Source organism: Pan paniscus, chromosome 13 (genome assembly GCF_029289425.2).
Source record: "Pan paniscus chromosome 13, NHGRI_mPanPan1-v2.0_pri, whole genome shotgun sequence".
Taxonomy (NCBI): domain Eukaryota; kingdom Metazoa; phylum Chordata; class Mammalia; order Primates; family Hominidae; genus Pan; species Pan paniscus.
Window position 1 is genome coordinate 44,491,153 of NC_073262.2, and position 23,463 is coordinate 44,514,615.

At 43.2% G+C, this 23,463-nt stretch overlaps 1 protein-coding gene across 30 annotated transcripts in view; it reads right to left on the minus strand.

The window, feature by feature from the left end:
* Window positions 1–1,019: 1,019 nt before the first annotated feature.
* Window positions 1,020–23,463, minus strand: part of PLEKHB2 (pleckstrin homology domain containing B2) — a 49,482-nt gene continuing 27,038 nt past the window's right edge. For 4 of the 30 annotated variants that reach the window (XM_034954191.3, XM_003806101.5, XM_055109375.2 and 1 more), the window contains 4 exons: window positions 20,154–20,193; window positions 17,915–18,004; window positions 10,633–10,741; window positions 1,020–4,243 (listed from right to left, as the gene is read on the minus strand). In XM_034954191.3, coding sequence (XP_034810082.1) covers window positions 4,107–4,243; window positions 10,633–10,741; window positions 17,915–18,004; window positions 20,154–20,193 — 376 coding nt within the window. In that variant the 3' untranslated portion in view covers window positions 1,020–4,106. Of the gene's footprint in view, window positions 4,244–6,437; window positions 6,480–10,632; window positions 10,742–17,890; window positions 18,005–20,153; window positions 20,194–23,463 lie in introns of all 30 variants that reach the window. The other 26 variants (XM_008978567.4, XM_034954192.3, XM_034954198.3 and 23 more) reach the window with 9 other exon arrangements.

The following is a 23,463-nucleotide window of genomic DNA, read 5'->3' on the forward strand; positions in this document are numbered from 1 at the left end:
CCTCCCAGACCTCAAGCACTGAGCCCAGGCCACATGATTAGCCCTCACCACTGGAAGGGGAGCGCCACTCCAGAGCTGAGGATGGGTGTGTCTTCACTGTCTTTTCTTCCAGCAGGTTGTATAAGTTCCCACAGCAGATTCCAAGGCAAAGAGATAAAAGCAGTTTTGGTCCCTGAATGACAGCCTGGAGCAGAACCCTCTCATCCCTTATGAACTCACAATGGACTGCGACTTGAACAAGAAATAGAGCTTTTCGGTCGGGCGCGGTGGCTCACTCCTGTAATCCCAATACTTTGGGAGGCCAAGGCGGGCGGATCATGAGGTCGGGAGATTGAGACCAGCCTGGCTAACATGGTGAAACCCCGTCTCTACTAAAAATACAAAAAATTAGCCAGGTGTGGTGGCGGGCATCGGTAATCCCAGCTACTTGGGAGGCTGAGGCAGAAGAATGGCGTGAACCGAGGAGGCAGAGCTTGCAGTGAGCCGAGATGACTCCACTGCACTCCAGCATGGGCAACAGAGTGAGACTCCGTCTCTAAATAAATAAATAAATAAATAAATAAAACAAAAAAGTCATATATCCAAAGATGCTGGAGAAGTTATTGGACACACACTGCCAGAGGGATCTGGTTGGGAAAAATAGTGTCCGTTTTCTCACAGCCATCCCAAGAGTGTGACTGCACGGGCCACTGCTGTTTGTGGAAATCAAATTCTCATATGCACACGGCACAGGGAACAAGGGAACAAGAAGGCGTTTTAACATCAGATGTGGAGACCTACTACCTGCACGCTCCTGAGTAAATTATTTAACTTCTGAGCCTCGGTCCCTCCAGTGGAACTTGGATAATACCTCCCTTACAGAGTCACTAAGAATTCAGTGAGTTGTCTCTAATGTGACAATATACTAGCATTTGGTAGGTCCTCAATAAATGGCATTCTTATGATCCAGGACAGCAGAAAAAGCTGAGAGTATGTTACTACAAAGTAATTTTTTAAAGACAACAGAAGTCACAATGAAACATGCTTTAAGGTTAATGCTTTAATGTATTGACATTTTCACTTACAAATGTACAATTTGCGTATGTAGGAAAAAATCAGTTCTCTAGACACAACAGAATACTACTAGAGACGGGAAAGCAATCACAAAAAGATCAACTCTGGGGAGAAAGTGGAACTGCATTCCATGCCTTGTATCTACATACACTAGGGAAGGAAAAAGAAATATTACACAGGATCAAAACTTGTGGAAAATACACTTGGGTCATTTTGTCTCAACTGCAGGACCTTCTTATGATCCAGATGGCTACCTTAAGTCCTGGATAGCCTAAAATGGGCAAAGTCTGGCCTTGTTCACAAATGATGATCCAAAACATTAACCACAGTTCTCCTTCTCTTTAGTATCCAAGACCCTGAAGTTGACTCAAGGAATGAAAAGAACAATCAGATCAGCATGTATATAATATCATTGGCCAACTTCTTCAAGGTATGGATTATTTAAAAGTACACATGGAAGTAAAATGCTTACTCAAACCTGAATAAGAAGTTTCTTCTAACTCAAGCACTTCTTGACTCACACTAAGTGTAGCACTGTAAACAAAAGACATCGTTGAGAAACTGAGGCTATCAAAACATTGGCATCTATGGGAGTTGTGGCCAAGGAAATAAAATACCTGAGCAACCTTATACCCAGTATGCATTTCATACCAGGATCAAGTCACTAATGACAGCCAAGTTCCAGGCTTATCTATGGCTGCCTAATGAGACTGGCCCCACTAGGATGGGGACTGGGGAGGGGACACACATGAGTGCCCAAGCTTCAGTCTACACCTCCCCCCTTCAGCCAGAAGCAGCCAGGGGAGCACAGGGACATCTGCTTCAAGAGCATTTTGGCAGCAAAAATCAATACTCTGTGGTTCCTGGAATTCCCACCCAGTAATTCCAAGTTCAAAATTACCACCAGTGCAACATGAAAAACTGTTAATAGTTTTTAACTAAAGTGTACATACAGCTCTAATAACGATTATAATCTGAAGAAAGCCATTCTTCTTATACAGGATGGAAAATCCTCAAAGCAACATTTTAAACCATGGACACTAGAGTTGTCATACATCTATTCAGAGATGAGAGATAAACAGACATCCTTCCATGTGGAAACAGACACTCCCATGTCAACAAGTCCCCTAGGATCAGAGAGAAAAGCAGACCCGTGGTCATCACTCGGTTTCTCTGGTGTCTCGCTAAAGATGGAGTCCTATGTAGGTTGGCCTAAGTTGGCCTCAGAGGGAGGTGGCTGAGCAGCAAAGCAAGACAGCATGTGTGTAACCAGCCAAGCAAAATAACAAGTCTGTGCTACCTGGAGTGTATTTTCGGGAAAACAGGACCATATGGAGTGTGGGGCAGGGACATTCGCTGTGCTAAACTGCCACTGTAAAAGCACACTGTTGAAAGCATGCAGGACAGAAAACTGCAATAATTCAGAGCTTGAAAACAAGAAATAACAGAAATATGAATATTTCAAATACACACTTCATATACTGAAAATAAGAGCATTTGAAGAAAGGCTGGAATGGGTTTTCCAAAGACTCACACATTTTGGGGTTCCAAATTCAATGTTCTAAGCTTCTCTATCACAAAGAGATCAAGAACAAAAGCAAAGCTGGGGGTCCTGGCCAGGCTGAGTGGTACCTTGAGCCGGTCCCTGTGTCCTGAGGGTCCCTGGGCCCCATATCCCATCCATAACCCAAGTCTGCTCAGCTACAGTCTGCCCTGGTGCTCAGTGAACAGCCACAGAGTCCCACTTCTGCACAGGATGGGCCTTCAGAGTGATGAGAGAGCATCTCCCGCACAGTGCAAACCCCCAAAGGCCAGAAATGGGAACGCTCTAACTAAGGCTCTCCTTCCACTCCCTCACTGTTCCTTTAATATTACTCCCTCAGCAAGTAGAAAAATAGGCTATAAGGAGGCTTAGGCAGACACACACTCAAACAGCCTCTTGGAATAAAGCAAATCTGCCTCCACATACTTGTCTGTATATTGTTCTGGCTTCTCCAGGATTTTTTTTTTTTTTTTTTTTTTTTTTTTTTTTTGAGACAAGAGTCTCACTCTGTCACCCAGGCTGAAGTGCAGTGGCACTATCTAGGCTCACTGCAAGCTCCGCCTCCCGGGTTCACACCATTCTCCTGCCTCAGCCTCCCGAGTAGCTGGGACCACAGGCGCCTGCCACCACGCCCAGCTAATTTTTTGTATTTTTTGTAGAGATGGGGTTTCACCGTGTTAGCCAGGATGGTCTCGATCTCCTGACCTCGTGGTCCGCCCGCCTCAGTCTCTCAAAGTGCTGGGATTACAGGCGTGAGCCACCGCGCCCAGCCGGCTTCTCCAAGTTTTAAAGGAGAAAGCCCTCAAACTCTCAGGCTCAAATCAATTCCTAATGTGGGATATGTTCTCCAAGTATGCCTACCAAAGCCATACAAGAATAAGGTGAGAAGCAGCAGCTAGGGTCAGGCAGATTTCTGAAGCATGATTGTTCAAAGGCGGGCTGTGCCCCATCATCCTGAGCCATCGGCCTTGCCAGGGGCCTGTGGAGCCCCAGAGGGCAGGACGGGGGCTCTCACACCATAGCCTCAGGAAGTACCTGGGAGCTTACCAACCCACAACTCCTAAAGTACATGCAACCAGTTCTGGTCTGTGGTTTGAAAAAGTTAAACGCAAAGAAGCTGTAGCTTTTCTTGCCACAATCACTCAATAGGCATACAACACTATATTACTGGCGTAACATGAAAATAAATTAACCCTTAAGCACTACACCTAACTCTAAAAAGAAAATGCCTTTCAAAACAGGTATGCTCAAATAAGGTATTCTGAGAGTTGCACAAGAACAGTCTTGGAATGAGCCAGTGCCCCCGGAGAGTCAACGTTTGAACAAAATAGCACAGTTCAAACCCTTCTCTGTGGTACTTATGTGGATTAGTACAATTATGACATCACTACTTTCAAAGGAATGATTAAAACTATTATTAAAAACATTTGTCACAAACAGAAATGCCCTGCAAATCATATTATTGCACACAGGGTTATCAGAAGCTATGCACATCAAGACCTTGAGGCCCCTAGAAGACCCAAAATAGAGACCCTAAGGCCATGCCCGTGGCTGCTCCTGCCAGCATGCCCAGTGCCAGGTCGCTGTCGTTGTCTCGATACCGCTCTCGAATGATGACTTGGTTAGCAGGCTGCTGTCCATAAAGTCCTAAAAGAGAAGGAAAATAGCAGATTTCTGAGCAGCGGTTTGTGAAGTTTAACATCACGCAAAGTACCAGTTCTCCTTTCACAAAAGGGATCTGCTGTCTCCTGTCACACTGGCGACCCAGCCCTCCTCCACAACAGGCACATCATGTGGCCAACATCCCTGAAACCGCACACTGGGAGGAAACCAAGATCCTCACTCAGCTCACTAAGGGCCAAAGTCCCTAATCTGCAAAAAGCAGAACCCTAATGAAGCTTTCAGATTCTAGCCTCTGATTTCTACTTCAGCCCTCGACACCATGCTTATTGGGTGGCAGACAAATGGGGAACATGGGAGACACACAGTGCCCAACAAAAGCCCAAAAGGGAAATGCTCACTTAAAGCAAATGAGCTTCTTAGTATGCACGCAAACCAATTTTTAAATTAAGCCTTAAATCTGCACATATAACTTTTTTTTTTTTTTTTTGAGAAGGAGTCTTGCTCTGTCCCCAGGCTGGAGTGCAGTGGCATGATCTCAGCTCACTGCAACCTCCACCGCCCGGGTTCAAGCTATTCTCCCACCTCAGTTTCCTGAGTAACTGGGACTATAGGCGCCCCCCACCACGCCTGGCTAATTTTTTGTATTTTTAGTAGAGACGGGGTTTCACCATGTTAGCCAGGATGGTCTCGATCTCCTGACCTCGTAATCCACCCGCGTCGGCCTCCCAAAGTGCTGAGATTACAGGCATGAGCCACCACGCCCGGCCCGGCCTACTCTTTTTTACTGCATGTCTTTATAGAGAAAAAATAAATATTTATGTTAGAGGTGAAAACTTCAAAAAAACAAACCACAGACAAATTTAGTATTTAATTTGCAAGATTAAAATTTACAACTGGAAATATACTGTTTGCTCTCTTCCATGCTTCACAGCTATAATGCCTAGTAGCTAAGTAGCTTTCAAACTGCTCAGGTATTAATAGCGTTAACTTTCCTCCTTGATCCTCTATTCCTTTAATGGTTCAAAGGCTGGCTGGCCAGGCTTGATGGCTCACACCTGTAATACCAGCACTTTGGGAGGCTGAGGCAGGTGGATCACTTGAGGCCAGAAGTTTTAGACCAGCCTGGCCAACACAGTGAAACCCTGTCTCTTACAAAATTACCAAAAAAAAATTAGCCAGGGGTAGTGGCGCATGCCTGTAATCCCATACTGAGGCATGAAAATTGCTTGAACCTGGGAGGCGGGGGCTGCAGTGAGTTGAGATCCTGTCACTGCAATCCAGTCTGGGCAACAGAGTGCAACTCTGTCTCAAACACACAAAAAAAGAAAAGAAAAAAAACTAGTCACTAGTGATGTGCACATGTGGATGAAGAGCAGAAGTGAAACCCGCAGTGGTAACAAAGGTGAACATTTCCAGCCACTTACAGCACTACATACATTGAAATGCTCTTACTCAACTGAGTGCACTTTTATCCCTATTTTGCAGATGGGCAAACTGAGGCACACAGCAGTTAAGGACAGTAAGGGCACACAAACCCAGGCACTCTGGCTACAGTATGCATTTATACCCACTAATGCCTCAAATACAACAGAGGATGATGAATGACAAAACTCAAAAGGCACAGAGTAGTACAATGAAACCATCGTAAATCTAAGGGCTGATCTGGTACAGGTAACAGTACTGGAAGCAAGTGATTATTTTTGCAATGTTTAAATTTCAAAACTAGGGAATTACGGCATTTACTTTCACAGCCCTGACATTTTAAAATGCTCAGTAATGTTAACTCCAACTAGCCAAATGTAACACAATAGAACTTGTGAGCTGACCTAATGAAAAGGTCCCGTGGAAAATCTACATTCTGATGCCCCTGCAAGTCATGCTGAGGTCCCCTGGCTGCAGGACCAGGCCACTCTCTTGTGGCTCCTGCTGAGCTCTGCTCCTGCATTGAGCTCAGTCCTTGCCAGAGTCAGCTGTGGATGCTTCCAGGTCACACTTATTATAATTGCCTAATTTAACTAATATTACATAAATGGTCAAAATGTGAATGAGAAAAAGGCAGACACAGTTTCTATGGCAACTAAGATACTACAGGAAAAACTAAATAAAGGAAGGTTACTTTTACAAATTACCATCAAATCAGGGAATTAAGAAAACTATAAAAGATGGGAGGATGGGAGGACTATAGTCCCCAAATCTAGAAGTCTGCTCTTGGACTTACCCCTGGAAACTGCAGTGCAATGACGTGTCATGAGGATGGTCTCTACAAGACAGAAATAGAAGACTCCAACCAAAGGAGCCAACTCAAAGCAAACACCTCAACCCCACATTATAAGAGAGCCGAACGAACACCCACTAGCGGGTTAAATCACAGCACAATGTTTACAATACGTCTACAGTACTCTGTACTTTCTCAACTGGCTGACCAACCACTGGTCCCAATCACACTGAAGAGAGAGCCTTAACCAGCTCTGTGCATGACTAGGAGGGTTCTTGTGGACTAGCTCTAGGCAGTGAGACCCTGGCAGACAGGATGGCATGGAGGTGGCAAAGCACCCATCTGGTTGTCAACACAAGCTGCTATGTATCGACCACAAACCCATTTGACCCTTTCACAGCAAGCAAGTCTGGGGGCTGCCTGGTCACCACTCTGAGGCAGGCTGGCCATAATGCCTACTGACTCAGCCCCTTATGCAGGCGGCAAGCATTCCGAGTACTGCCTGTGAGAGTGCTACTTCTACTCTACTGACGAGAGCCAAGGGCAAGGATGGACTCATTTCCAGAAGTGCCCTAAACAACCACGTCTGCAATATCTGTGCTCTCTATACAGTAAGAAACAGCGGCAACAGCCCTATTCTGTGGGCTGGAAGCTGAGAAAGAGGCTGGCTCTCATGTGGCAAGGCTAGGGCTTAAAACTCACCATCCCATGGGATCCCAACAGAAAAATGTGCAAAGGAAAATTATTCATAAAAGGGGATATAAATTAAAGCAACTCGATGATTCCACTTGAGACCTACTGAAGCTATCAAAACTTTTAGAGCACAACAGGCCATCTTTATGGGATCACAGATAAACCACTGCATCAGTAACTGCTAGTGGCATTATAAGTTGGTAAACCATTCTGGGATCAACTTGGCAAAATGCTATCCAGATTTAATGTAATATTAACAGATGAAATCATTAAAAATCTGGGATGTCCCTTAAACTAATCCAGAGGTAGAGAAAGGAGGCTGAGGTAGAGATGAAAGATTAGACATGATATGGTTAACTGCTGAAGCCAGTGATGGACACGTGATAGTTCATTATACCATCATCCCTATTTTTTATGTTTGAAAACGTTTACATTTTTAAATCATATCCCAAAAAACCGTCAAAAATGTCTATGCCTTCTGACATGTTAATAGAGATGCTCCTCAACTTACAATGGGGTTACCTCCCAATAAACCCATCATAAGTTGAAAACATCATAGTCAAAATGCATTTAATACGCCTAACCTACCGAACATCATAGCTTAGCATAGCCTACCTTCAACTGCTCAGAGCACTAACATTAGTCTGCAGCTGGGAAAATCAACTAACACAAAGCCTACTATAATCAAGTGTTGAAGATCTCATGTAACTGAATGAGTACTATACTGAGAGTGAAAAACAGAATGGGAGTAGGAGTACCTGAAGTACGGTTTCTACTAAATGTACATTGTTTTCGCACCATCGAAAAGTCAAAAAATCATTAAGTCAAACCATCCTGAGTTGGGGCCTGTCTGCATATAGAGATAGAGTCTAGTTGGGGTGGGGGAGAAAAAAAAGAACTAGATTCTAGGCCAGGCACGGTGGCTCACACCTGTAATCCCAGCACTTTGGGAGGTCAAGGCAGATGGATCATCTGAGGTCATGAGTTTGAGACCAGCCTGGCCAACAGGGTGAAACCATCTCTACTAAAAATACAAAGTTAGCCAGGTGTGGTGGCACATGCTACTTGGGAGGCTGAAGCAGGAGAATCGCTTGAACCCAGGAGGCAGAGCTTGCAGTGAGCCGAGATCATGACATTGCACACCAGCCTGGGCAACAAGAGGGAAACTCCATCTCAAAAAAAAAAAAAGAAAAAAAAAGAAACATATTCTAATGCATATTCAATAAGAACAAAAAGGAAAATGATTAAAGATGTTCAAAGAAGTATCTACAATAGCAAAAAAAAAAAAAAGAGAGAGAGAGGAAAAAAACAGCCAATACTGGAAGGTTTAATAATACATCACCCAATATGATAATAGGCAATTACTAAAAATACTTAGGAGTATTACATAGCACTTGGGATTCAATACATATAATTTAAAAACAAGACTAGAAATACAATGCATGATTATAAGGAGAAAATATTTTATATGGAGGAAGTACAGGAGGTCCTCAAATAACACTGTTTCATTTAATGTAGTTTCACTATAACATTGATAAGAAGAAAAGAATGGATTCCCCTCTGGGGCACCGCCTGTGTGTAGTGTGAAGGTTTTTTCCATGTTTGCATGGTTTTCTTGGGATAGTTCAGTTCCTTCCCATCCCAAAGATGTGCCCCTTAGGTGAATCGGTGTATCTAAACTGTCCCAGTCAGAGTGAGAGGGGGTGTGGGTGAGTGTGCCCTGCAATGAGATAGCATCCTATCCATGGTGGATTCCCACCTTAAGCCCTGAGCTGCTGGGAGAGGGTCCAGCCACCCATGGGCCATGAACTGAAATAACTAGGTAATTATTTTACTTGTCTTTATTAATCTTACATGTATGTATGGCTCACATTAATTTCAATGGTTAATATTAGAAGTGGTGATGTTTTTGTGACCAGAAATAAGCCACAGAAACTTAACTCTTGTTTATACCAATTAGTCTACCATAAAATTGGTTTCATCACATGTTGTTTCACGGAAAGTAACAGTTTCCAAGAATCTACTGTTGATGTTAAGTGAGGACTTACTGTAATTCAAACAAATGTATTTGTGCTAGGCTCACAAGACAATGGACAAATATTTAATCTGTCATAATTACTTTTTTTTTTTTTTTTTTTTTTGAGACGGAGTCTCGTTCTGTCGCCCAGGCTGGAGTTCAGTGACGCGATGTCGGCTCACTGCAAGCTCCACCTCCCGGGTTCATGCCATCCTCCTGCCTCAGCCTCCCGAGTAGCTGGAACTACAGGTGCCCGCCATCATGCCCAGCTAATTTTTTTGTATTTTTAGTAGAGATGGGGTTTCACTGTGTTAGCCAGGATGGTCTCGATCTCCTGACCTCATGATCCACCCGCCTCAGCCTCCCAAAGTGCTGGGATTACAGGCGTGAGCCACCGTGCCCGGACTACTTATTATCATTTTAATGGTTTTCAACTTGACATGAAAAAAAGTCAAGCAAAGCAGGATCCTCCAAAGTCTGTGCTAGTTGAGTGAATGTGCCTCAGATTCCCAGAACACAGGAGTATGAGATTTCTCTATTTCTACTCCAGAATCCATTTTAAGTGCTAAATGCATCAAAAGCCAAAGCAACCACCAACAACTACAAGGACACCATCTAAGATTGTAACCCAGAGGCCTCCTTGACTTCTCTGGGCACCACTATTAGTGACCCACGTTTCTGGTACCAGCTCGTCTCCCACTGCCTCTGCGCTGAGACACCATGCTAGTTTTGCTCACAGCCCGGGACGACTACTCCTCCTGCAAACCCCCACATTCCTGTCTCTCCTGAGCTCAGCCTCTGGCTCCAGCCCACCCACCTGTGCATCCTGCACTATGGTGCTGTGCCCACTGCGCCTGCCCAGCCTCACTTCACAGTGGCCATCGGCCACAGCTCTGCCCTCCCCACCCTCACTGCAGTTCCAGCAGTGGCCAGCATTGTCCCACACCTCCACCCTGCCAACCCCCTTGCCCAGGAGACCTGGACATGATACCTCTACACCAGTTACTCATGCCTGCCAAGTGTTTCATGTGAGGTGAAGAACAGAAAGAACAGACTCCAAGCCCAGAATAAATACAAGCCCTTCCAGGCCTGTACTCCACTGTGAAACAGAACATCACCTCAGTAGTGACAACTTTCCAAGGACATCACCAGAAGGAGAACAGCTGAAAGGTCACCTCTCATCCCTTAAAATAGGCCTCTTACTTTGGTTGCTTCTTAATGTAAGTGAATCCCAATAAGTACAAAATTCTCTGAGAACTAATCCACACACAAAAGCCAAGTTCTAAAAATCAAGCCTACGGTAGCTTTGCAGAGCAGTATGAAACTACCAAAGGCTTTCTTAAAGCATAGTAACAGAGTGATTTGTAGTCTACAACCAGAAAATATAGCTCATGTAACCTTAAACTGAAAAATAAAAACGTTTACAGGTCTCTCTGGTCTACTCAGCAAATGGAGAGAAATGAGGAATTAAAGGCCGGCGTGAGTTACCTGCATATGGGTACTGGTAGGGCACGGCATACGCCTGCCCATTCGCAGCGTAGACAACTTGAGTTCCTGGCGGGTACGCACCACCGTATGGCCCATAGCCGTAAGCCTGCTGAAAAGAAACAGGCCCATTAGAAATACAATTGTGAAACCTCTGGTAATGTATTAAAATTGTGGTCTCCAGGTTGCAATCAATAAAATTCAACAGTCAATTAAAAAAAAACAAAACAAAACATGAAACAGTGTGGTTAGGCCCCCCGTTTTAAAATTACTAAAAAACAAACAAAAGCTACAATTGGAGTCCACTTTCAGGCTACAGAATGAAGAAGGCAGAAAAACACAACAAAAGAAGAGAACTGGACTTGCATGAGATTTGGATTTCAATTCAGCTGTGCTGTTAACCTGACCTTCAGTAAGTCACCTGGGCCTTCCTTTGCCCATCTGTAAAATGATAAGGTTGGACCAGGTGATAATGAGATTCACCAAAACCACTATTCTGCAGGCAAAGCCAGCCTAGAAGCGGAACCCTCTCTGGCCCAAGTTCAGCAATTCCAGGCACAATATGGAAGATGAGGGTGCCCTGAAGTGTGGCACCTGGGCAGGTGACTGATGGTGTTCTGGCTGCACACACCTATGAAAAGACATGGCGAGAAACATGCAGCAGACCCACCTCCACTGGCAGTGAATGACCACTGTGTGCTGAGAAATACTGAAATCAAAGACTGGCCTTCCTTGCATACTCACAGGTTGAGAGGAGATCAGACATACTTGCACAACTAATGTCGTTCTGTGACAAGTGCTCTGATAAGGGAGAACAGAGTTGTAGCCAGGCAAACCTGTGTGTAGATCTAAACCTGTTATCTTACAAAAGCAGGAGACAAGACTCCCACTTCTAGAAGATGGAGTAGACATTCTTTCTTGTAGTCCTCCTGCTAAGTACAGCTACAATCTCTGGTCATTATATACAAAGCAAACACAAGAAGACTGAAGAGAGAGAAGACAGACAGGAGAGGAACTTTAGCACCTGAGGGAAGACCTGGGTTTCCTTTTTGCTTCACACATCCCAAACTAGATAATGGGGAAGGTGGCAAGCTGGAAGTGCCAATCAGTGCAGACCAAAAAGACCCTGAGAAGAGCTGCTCTCTTTAACAAAGAATCTAAGAAGGAAAGGGGCAACCTAGCAAGACAAAACATTTTTAGACAATAACCTCTCTACTCCAGGGAACCACCACATAAAAGCCTTTAGCCTCACATCAGCAAATGCCAAGTGTGAAGAGCCTGAATTTCCATGCTCAGCAGGCCAAATAGCAAGGCACTGCCGGGCCTTCAGAACACCGTCAAATAAGACTGAGTGGGGGGCTGAGAATTTCTTCCCCGCCAGATGGAAACAAAACACCCCCATCCTGCTGGGTGGTGTCCATGAAGACCATGTGGGGAGCCAGAACCCCACTCCCACCCAGCAGAAATACGGTGCCCTCCCTATTCCACTGAGATGGGATCAGCAGAGACCAAGTGGAAAGTGAGTCCTTTCAGGACCTCTCAGTGGCAATCATGGTATCAGTGGAGGCTATGGGGGAAGCAATAAGAAAGAGCCTTTCCTCTTCTCAGACAGGGTGGGCTCAGTGGAGATCTAGTCAGAACCTAAATTCACAACCCCCTCTGCAGTGACAAGAAACCTGGCCCATGGGTGTCAACTGAGGCTCAAGGCAAGCCCGGACTTCCACCTCTACCTGGCAGCAATAAAGCAGCTCCCCAGAAGGAGGTCTGCTAAAACATGAGATTTAAATAAGATTCAGAGTCTTACAGTACTTAAAATGTCCAGCTTTTGATCAAAAGCCATTTATCATACCAAGAACCAGGAAGACCTCAACTAAATGAGAAAAGACAACAACAAAACACACTAACACAAAGATGACAAAGATTTTTAAAGCAGCTATCATAAAAACCTTTCAACAAGCAATTATGAACACACTTGAAATAAATAAAAAAATAAAATATCTACCATAAAACAAAAATCTCAGTAAAAAGTATATAAAGACATACATTCAATTTTTTATATATCAAGATATAAAGAATAACCAAATAAAAATTTCAGAACTAATAAATACAATAACCAATTTAAATAGTTCAATGAATGGGCCCAACAACATAATGGAGATGACAAAGGAAAGAATCCATAAACATGAATATAAAGGGTAGAAATTACCCAATCAGAGCACAACAGAGGAACAATAGATTGAAGTAAAAAAAAAAAAAAAAAAAATGAGCATCTCTGGGACACATGAGACTAACAGGGATGTTATCAGAGTGCCAGAAGGAGAGTAGAAGGTGGCTGAGGTTGGAAAAGCACTCAAGAATAATGATTTAAAATTTCCCAAATTTAGCAAAACCCCAAGCCTATATATTCAAGAAGCTGAATGAATACCAAACAGGATAATCCCAAAGAAATCCACACAAATACACATTATAGTCAAACTTTTGAAAACCAAAGTCCACAGAGCAAGCAGAAGGAAGGAAATAAAAGAATAGAATCAATGAAATTGAGAGACAGAAAAAGTGAACAAAACGAAAAGCTATTTCTTTGAAACTATTCATAAAATTAATAAAACCTTTAGTAAACTGTCAAAAAGAGCAAAGACAAATTACCAGTATCAGGAATGAATGAACTGGAGGATTTTTACTATAGACTCTGCAGACATCACAAGGATAATAAGAAAACACCAAACACCATAAAGAACTCTACACATCTAAGTCAGACAACCTATAAGAAAAGGAACAATTCCACAAAAACTACAAACTGTCAAAACCTACTCCATACAAACTAGAGAATTTGAGTAGACCAGTCACTAATAAGAAAGCTGTATCTGCGGTGGACCCAGAAGAAAGGTCATGTGAGGATACAGGGAGGAGGAGGCCATGTGCAAGCGCAGGAGGGGCCTCAGGAGAACCAATGCTGCCCAACACCTTGACCTTGGGCTTTCAGCCTCCAGAACTGTGACGAATAGATGTGTGTTGGTTAAGACAAAAAAAGTAAAAAGAGGCCGGGCACAGTGGCTCACGCCTGTAATCCCAGCACTCTGGGAGGCCGAGGCGGGCAGATCACGAGGTCAGGAGATCGAGACCATCCTGGCTAACACGGTGAAACCCCGTCTCTACTAAAAATACAAAAAAATTAGCCGGGCGTGGTGGCAGGCGCCTGTAGTCCCAGCTACTCAGGAGGCTGAGGCAGAAGAATGGCGTGAACACGGGAGGCGGAGCTTGCAGTGAGCCGAGATCACGCCACTGCACTCCAGCCTGGGCGACAAGAGTGAGACTCCGTCTCAAAAAAAAAAAAAGAAAAGAAAGAAAAAAAGAAAAAAGATGTTGTCACTTAAAATCTCCCAAAAAAGAAATCTCCAGGCCCTGACAGTTTCACTGGAGATTTCTACCAAATTTTAAAGAAGAATTAATGCCAATTCTACACAATTTCTCCCAGAAAAGAAAAGAGCAGAAAACACTTTCCAATTTATTCTATAAGGTCAGTATTGCCTTGATAAACAAAACAAAGTACAAAAAAAGAAAACTATAGACCAATATCCCTCATAAATATAGATGCAAAAATCCTTAACAAATATTAGCAAACTGAATTCAGCAATAAATAAAAAGAATCATACACCATGACCAAGTAGGCTTTATTCCAAGGAATGCAAGGCTGGTTCAGTATGTGAAAACCAAACACTATAATCCACCATATTAGCAGGCTAAAAAGAAAAGAAAAATCTCATGATCATATTAATTACTGTAGAAAAAGTATTTAACAAAATCACTTTGGGAGGCCCAGGCAGGAGGATTGTTTGAGGCCAGGAGTTCAAGACCACCCTGGGCAACAGAACAAGACCCTGTCTCTACAAAAAAAAAAAAAATTTTTTTTGCAGCCATGGTGGCTCAGGAGGCTGAGGCAAGAGGATTGCCTCAGCCCAGGAATTCCAGGCTGAAGTGAGCTAATGATAGTACCACTGCACTCCATCCTGGGCAAGAGAGTGAGACCTCATCTCTCAGGGGGTCAGGGGAGAGAGGAGAGGAGAGGAGGAGAGGGGACGGGAGGGGGGAAAGGAGAGAGGGAGGGAGGGAGGGAGGGAGGAGGCAGGAAGACAGGCAGGCAAGCAACTGACAACCAGTCATGATAAACACTCCTGGAAACTAGAAAAAGGGAATTCCTAAACCTGATAAAGAATAAATATAAAAAACCTGCAGCTAACAGCATACTTAATGAATGCATTAAATACTAAATATATGCATATGTAAAACTAAATACTGAATTCAGTACTAATTAAATACTGAATTAAACAGTACATTCATAATAAATGAATGCATACTTAAAACTGAATACACTGGCCAGGCGCGGTGGCTCACGCCTGTAATCCTAGCACTCTGGGAGGCCAAGGTGGGTGGATCACAAGGTCAGGGATCGAGACCGTCCTGGCTAACATGGTGAAACCCCGTCTCTACTAAAAATAAAAAAAATTAAAAAATTAGCCGGGCATGGTGGCAGGTGCCTGTAGTCACAACTACTAGAGAGGCTGAGGCAGAATGGTGTGAACCCGGGAGGCGGAGCTTGCAGTGAGCCGAGATCTCGCCACTGCACTCCAGAGCCTGGGCGACAGAGCAAGACTCCATCTCAAAAAAAAACACTGAATACATCCCCCCTAAAATCAGGAACAAGGCAAGGAATGTCTTCTCTCACTACTGCTATTCTACATAATATTTGAAGGTCTAACCAAGGCAACAAGGCAAGGTAAGGAAACAGAAGGCATAAAGGTTATAAAGAAAACAGATTCCTATTTGTAGATGACATGATTGCCTATGTAGTATATCCCAAAGAATCTACAGAAAAAGGAAATAGAGTAAGTGAGCTTAGAAAGTTTACAGGCGCCGACCAGGCACCATGGCTCATGCCTGTAATCCCAGCACTTTGGAAGGCTAAGGCAGGTGGATCACCTGTGGTCAGGAGTTCGAAACTAGCCTGGCCATCATGGTGAAACCCCATCTCTACTAAAAATACAAAAAAATTAGTGTGGTGGCACGTGCCTGTAATCCCGGCTACTCAGGAGGCTGAGGCAGGAGAATCGCTTGAACCCAGGAGGCGGAGGGTGCAGTCAGCCAAGATCGCGCCACTGCACTCCAGCCTGGGCAATAAGAGAGACACTCTGTCTCAAAAAAAAAGAGAAAGTTTACAAGCTGCAAGATCAACCTACAAAAATCAATTCTATTTCTCTATACTGGCAGTAAACAAAGGAAACTAAAACTAAAAATGTAATACCATATGCAATCACTAAAAAAACTGAAACACTTATAAATCTAACAAAACATGTATGGGATTTTTATACTGAAAACCTCAAAATGCTGATGAAAAAAATCAAAGAGGATCTAAAAACACATGCAGTCCATGTTTATAACTGGAAGATTCAACATTCAATAAAGATGTCATTACTCTCCAAATAAATATGACACAGGTTTAAGGCAATTCCTGCAAAAGCCTTGCAAGATTTCATTGTAGATATACACAAATTTATTCTAATGTATATGGAAAGCTAATGGAACCAGAATAGCTAAAACATTTCCAAAAGGAACAAAGAGGGTGTTGATCAGTCCACCCAGTTCCAAGACTTTTTATATAGCTGCAATAATTAAGACTGTGTGGGATCAAAGGAAGGTAACAATACAGAACAATGGAGCAGACCACAGACCTCAGAAAGAGATACACTCAACAGAGCCCTGAAAGAGACATCTATCTTATAAAAAATTAATTCAAAATTAATACAGACTAATTATAAAACCTCACTATAAAACTTTCAGAAAATAATGTAGGAGAAAATCTTAGGAAACTTGGGCTAGGTTTGTCATGTTAAGTTTTAACCTGACAGCAAAAGCACAACCTAGAAAAGGAAAAGCCAATAAATCAGCTCATGCCTGTAATCCTAGCTCTTTGGGAGGCTGAGGCAGGAGAACCGCTTGAACCCGGGAGGTGGAGGTTGTGGTGAGCCGAGATCGTGCCACTGCACTCCAGTATAGGCAACAAAAGCGAAACTCCATCTCAAAAGGGCCGGGTGCAGTGGCTGACACCTGTAACCCAGCACTTTGGGAGGCCGAGGTGGGCGGACCATGAGGTCAGGAGATTGAGACCATCCTGGCTAACACGGTGAAACCCCGTCTCTACTAAAAATACAAAAAATTAGCAGGGCGTGGTGGCGGGCGCCTGTAGTCCCAGCTACTCGAGAGGCTGAGGCAGGAGAATGCCGAGAACCTGGGAGGCGCAGCTTGCAGTGAGCCGAGATCGAGCCACTGCACTCCAGCCTGGGCGATAGAGCAAGACTCCATCTCAAAAAAAAAAACAAACCACTCAGCAATAAAAAGGATTATTGACAAAGAGCAACTTGGACAGATCTCAAGGGCAAATACTGAGTGAAATACGTTAAACTCACAAGACCACGTGCTATATGATTTCATTGATATGACATTGTTGAAATGATAAAACTATAGAGCTGGAGAACAGTTCAGTGATTGACAGGGTTTAGGGAAGCAGAGGGATGGCATGACTATTAAAGGGTGTCACAGCAGGAAGATTTTGTGAAGAATTCTTTATCTTGATTGAGGTGGTAGCTACACAATCTACACGTATGAGAAAATGACACAGGATTACTCTTAAATACCACAACAATTCCAAATTCCTGGGTTTAATTTGATCTAATATTAACAAATGGGGAAAACACATAAAAAGCACATGAGACTCTCAAAGCTACCTTTGCAACTTCTTGTGAATCTATAATTATTTCAAAATTCAATTTTTTTAAAAGCTGCGTGTTCCACACAACAGACTTACATACGTTCCACTAGCTCAGTCAGCACCCCAACAAGAGGACATCCCAATGTATTTGACATGATTTTTTAAGGTTATTTTCCCTAAAATATAGCATTTTTTTCTGACTATAAGGAGAATTCAAATAATTCATTCCATATAAACTACAGATCATCAAAATCTCATTACCCAAAGCAACTATCATTAACATGATGCATTTTTAGATCTATCTTAAAAACGTGTTACACATTAATACAGCACGTTATAATGTGCTGAACTATATAAAATAGTTGCTTCATTTCATGAAAACAAACGTTGATAAGAAATCATCTGTTTTAAGAAGAAAAGGTTTAGAGTACATTTCTAATTTCATTTAAAAAAACAAAACTAAGCAGGACAGCAGCAGAGACCCCAAACTTCCCTCACCTGGAGGCTCAGGGTTCTCCCTACCTCAGGGGCCGGTGCAGCATAGGCCGTGTATGGTGGAGGTGAGGAAACCACGGATGTCTCATCGGTCATGACTGCAGAGCCCACATACGCCTGAGGGAGACAGGAGAGGGTGAGGACAGGACAGCTTCCCAGCAGCTGTGTGCTCGATGCTGTGCATTGTCCCTTTTATTTAGCAAATTAAAAATTTTAAAAAACAAAAAGATACATAGCTCTCTGCAAAACAGGAAAAATTCCCCCAGTCCAGTGGGGGCCCCCACCCCTATTCTGGTATCCTCTAAATGCAAGAGCAAAGTGGTCCTCACTCGGCCCCTAACAGGACTACAGCTCTCACAGCCAGGAAGGCACTCAGAGGCCCCACTGTTACCCAATGCCTTTTAAAAGATGTTACATCAGGCCAGGTGCAATGGCTCACACCTGTAATCCCAACACTTTGGGGAGGCTGGGTGAGAGGATCGCTAGAGCCCAGGAGTTCCAAGGCCAGCCTAGGCAACAGAGGGAGAGCTCATCTCTACAAAAAACAAGAAATTAACTGGGCATGGTGCTTATGGCCCCAGCTACTCAGAAGGCTAAGTCTCAAGGATCACTCGAGCCCAGGAGCTCGAGACTGCAGTGAGCCAAGATCAAGTCACTGCACTCCAGCCCAGGCAACAAGGCGAGACTGTCTCCAAAAAAATAAAGATGTTACAGCACTCTCAACAGTCCTTTATTCACAAATAAAAACTCTACAATCTAAAATGTATCAAGAGATATGTCCTATACATAAGTCTGTTTTTTACCTTAAAAAACAAAATTCTTCATTAAATTACTCCCCAGTATAATTTAAAGAAAAACATGTTAGCTCTTAAAAAAAAAAGTGGCCAGGCGCAATGGCTCATGCCTTTAATCACAGCATTTTGGGAGGTCAAGGCAGGCAGATCACTAGGTCAGGAGTTGAGACCAGCCTGACCAACATGATGAAACCCCATCTCTCCTAAAAATACAAAAATTAGCTGGGCGTGGTGGCACGTGCCTGTAATCCCAGCTATTCAGGATTCTGAGGCAGGAGAACTGCTTGAACCCAGGAGGCAGAGGTTGCAGTGAGCCGAGATCGCTCCACTGCACTCTGGCCTGGGCGACAGAGCGAGACTGTCTCAAAAAAAAAAAAAATCCACACAAAGAATCATTTGGGGAGCTTGCCCTTAACTGTATGGATTGTTAATACTAATTTTACCCCCCCCCCAAAAAAAAAAGGGATTTTCATGAAGAAAAGGTAACTGCGGCTGTAGAGTAAGCTTAGAATGAAGTTGTTGTGTGCTAACAAAGGAAGAGAACACTGACGCTATTAGGATATTAAGCCTTTTACTTTCTTCTCCCACATGCACACATTCTTCTGTAAGCTTGATCCACCTTCTTCTTTTCTTACAGAAATAAAGGAGGGAAAAATCCCATCTAAAGAATGAAAACTCTGACCAGAGTAACACACTCCCTTGATCACTGACAGATAAAGACGGCATTACGAGGCTCTACAAATGAGGTTCACTGTCTCAGTGACCTCCTAAGGCCAGAAACAGGACGAGAGACAAGTACAAGTCACAAAAATGTTTGTTTCACAGGCTGAGCTCCTATGCGTGAAAAGGATCCTGCAGTTCTTTCTAAGCCTTTACTGCAAACCACAGCACAATTCCAAGTGTTGCAGAACTTTGAGAAATACAAGCATTTCTAGAAAGCAACACTGGAACAAGCATGCCTGTATGAGCAGGGTGCCTCCTGCCAAAACATTTGACAAACCCAGCTTGCTCACTGTTGGCAAAAGGCGCCCTGCCCAGCACTACCTGCCCATTTGTGGCCAGATGGTCAAGAAACCCGTTTTCCCCATTCTCCAATTGTTACACAAGACCATGTGAAAACATTACTGGTGGCCGCGTGTGGTGGCTCATGCCTGTAATCCCAGCACTTTGGGAGGCGAAAGTGGGAGGATCACTTGAGCCCAGAAGTTGGATACCAGCATGGGTAATATAGTGAGACTTTGTCTCTATGAAAAAATTTTTTCAAATAAGCTGGGCGTGGTAGCATGGGCCTATAGTCCCAGCTACTGGGAAGGGGAGGCTGAGGTGGGAGGACTACTTGAGCCCGAGAGGTAGAGGCTGCAGTGAGCTGAGACAGCACCACTGCACTCAAGCCTGAGTGAAAGAGTGACACCTTGTCAAAAAAAAAAAAAAAAAAAAAAAAAAATTATTGGTGATTGCCATTAGCAACTTACTGTGTTTGTCCTAGAATCTTGGAGTGTAAATTTCCAGGCCCTGTAGAAAAGAAAAAGGGTACTTTATTTAAGGCAATCCAACATTGCAATGATTCTGAAACCTGGGCTGGCATCAGAATTCCTGAAAAGATCTGTTTAAAAAACAAGTCTTCAGGCTTTGCCCCAAACCACTTGAGACATGCACTAGGAATATATATTTTTAAAAATTACATACATAATAGATATGTAATATTTAAAACATAATCTATACTATACTTTTTACTTTACTTTTTAATAAATGTGAAATGTACTGCCACTTGCTTTGTCAGTTCATGGCATACACACAGATCTACTTCCTTTTTACCAGCTATATAATATTCCACGATATGAGTAAAAAATTTAGATTAGCAATTTTTCAACATTAAAAAGAATGCTGGGGACCGGATGTAGTGCCTCATGCCTGTAATCCCAGCACTATGGGAGGCCAAGGCAGGGGGATCACTTGAGCCCAGGAGTTCAAGACCAGCCTGGGCAACATAGTGAAATCCTAGCTCTACAAAAAATATAAACATTAGCCGGGCATGGTGGCGCATGCCTGCAGTCCAAGCTACTTGGGAGGCTGAGGTGGGAGAATAGCTTGCGCCTGGGAGGTCGAGGCTGTAGTGAGCCAAGATCACACCACTGCACTCTAGCCTGGATGAGAGAGAGGGGCTCTATCTCAAGAAAAAAAAAAGAAGAAAAGAATGCTATTAACATCCCTATTACCCTTGCACTCTTATGTAAACATCTCCATAGGGCAAATTCCAAAGACTGAAAATGCCACATCAAAGGATAAAAACATAATTTATTTCAGCAGGTATTGCCAAAATGCCCTGCAAAACGATTCTAACAATCTCTATACCTACCAACTTTACACTATATTGTCAAAAAAAACTAGATATCTGAACCTTAAGTATCACAAGAGCTTTCTTAATTCATAGGCAAAAAGCAGTCTCTCACGCCTGTAATCCCAGCACTTCGGGAGGTCAAGGTAGGTGATCACCTGAGGTCAGGAGTTCGAGACCAGCCTGGCCAACATGGTAAAACCAAGCTTCTACTAAAAACACAAAATTAGCTGGGCGTGGTGGCACATGCCTGTAATTTCAGCTACTCCAGAGGCTGAGGCAGGAGAAGTGCTTGAACCCGGGAGGCAGAGGTTGCAATGAGCGGAGATTATACCATTGCACTCTAGCCTGGGCAACAAGAGCGAAACTCCATCTCAAAAACAAAAAAGTGTTCTCTTGTGCACTCCCTCACTCCTTTACCCCTTACTTTTCTTACTGACCCTATCCCTCTTATCTTCATCAATTCCTTTTATGTTTTATTCTCATTTTACTATCTCCCTGAGTTGAAAGATTCATTCACTTATTTTCAAGTGTTCTGGCTTTTTTTTTTTTTTTTTTGAGATGGAGTCTCACTCTGTTGTCCAGGCTGGAGTACAGTGGTGTGATCTTGGCTCACCGCAACCTCCACCTCCCAGGTTCACGCCATTCTCCTGCCTCAGCCTCCCAAGTAGCTGGGATTACAGGTGCCTGCCACCACGCCTGGCTAATTTTTGTATTTTTAGTAGAGACGAGGTTTCACCATGTTGGCCAGGCTGGTCTCGAACTCCTGACCTCAGGTGATCCATCCGCCTTGACCTCCCAAAGTGCTGGGATTACAAGCTTGAGCCACCACACCCAGCCCAAGTGTTCTAGCTTTCTAAGGAATGCAGTTAAGTTGCAAAATTCCCCAACTGATTTTGTATGTGGCATACCATTGTCATTCACTTTGCTAAAGGGTATCATACTGGATTATTCATATATCTTATATAGATTTTGTTGTCATATCAGGTGGAAGAGTCTAGTAGGGACTTTGGTCTGCCAATTCAGTTCGATTATTTCAGAACATTTTTCTTGCCTTAGATTTCTAATTCTCTCTTTTGGGTTGTACACTTTATGGACATCAATAATCTTTCTGAACTTTTTTTAGTCTAACATATCTCTGATCTTTTCATCTTTTTCCCGTCACTGAGAGTATCTCCAGTCTTTTCCTCCATGCCAATGATTCACTTTTCATTTGGGGTTGTATTCAAGGGAAGACCACTTTCATCAGATTATAACGTGAATGGCATCCTCTTGACAGCGACAGACCTTCTAAGTTACAGACACAAAAGAGCAGAAAAGAAACATAAATCTCTGCCCTCACACAGCATATATTCTAATGAAAGCAGATGATGAACAAGATAAATAGTTGATAGATGGTGAGTGTGTATGGGGACAAGGAGATACAATTTTAAATATGGTGGCCAGGAAAGCATTCCTGAAGACTCTGCTCCTGTTTCTTGGGTTTTATTTTCCTCCACTCTAGGTGCTTTTCCTGAGGCTTGCATTTTCCTTTTCTTATTTTTCCTTCATGGTATATCTGCATAGTTGCCAAGCCACTTCTTCACATCCTGCTCACGTTTAACATGGGAAGTGATATCTAAAACTGCTGTTTGCTCTCATAAAGTATGAGTTATTTCTCCTTGACACGCTTCCTACCTAATCTGGTATCAACTGGTAGTTCCACCCTGTTCTACCTCAGTCCAGCCCAGCAACAGTTTGATGGCTAGGTGTTACCCTCACAATCAACATTCTGTAATCTGAGGGCACAGGGCTAGAAGAGAAGGACATTTCTTCTGAGACCGAGTAAGTCTTTTCTGAAAATTCTGGGTCCTACACTCTCTTCTGAGCATATTCCTTTGAATGTCCCATGCTAGGGCTCACTTCACCAGACAGAAAATTACCCAACTCCTGTGAGCTTCAGTGCCTTTCACTGCCCTGCAATGATGAGTCCTGGGAGAACCGTCCAGCCTCTGCTGAGGCCCCAAGGACATCACATTCTCAAGGATTTTTTCCCTAGCTTTTCCAAAAAGTAACTTACACTTAATCAGCATCACTCCAGATTACAGGGTAATACTGAAAATTTGCAAGATTTAATTAACTCATCTTGTCACTGCTTCTGGGATTCGGGTAGGATTGAGGAACATCTCAGTAGAATCATCTATTTCTTTCTTTAACTGTTTGTAGTTTGTGCTTGAGATCAAACTTCTTTATTTGGTTGCACCATTGAAATGTTTTCCCCTCAGGGAAGATGATCTCTAATCCATTTCACCATCTTTCTCAAAAGTCTCTATTATGAGTTGAATTGTGTCCTCATGAAAAAGATATGTATAAATCCTAATCCCCAGTACCCTCAAATGGGACCTTATGTGGAAATAGGATATTTGCATATGGAATCAAATTAAGATAAGGTCATAGTGAATTAAGGT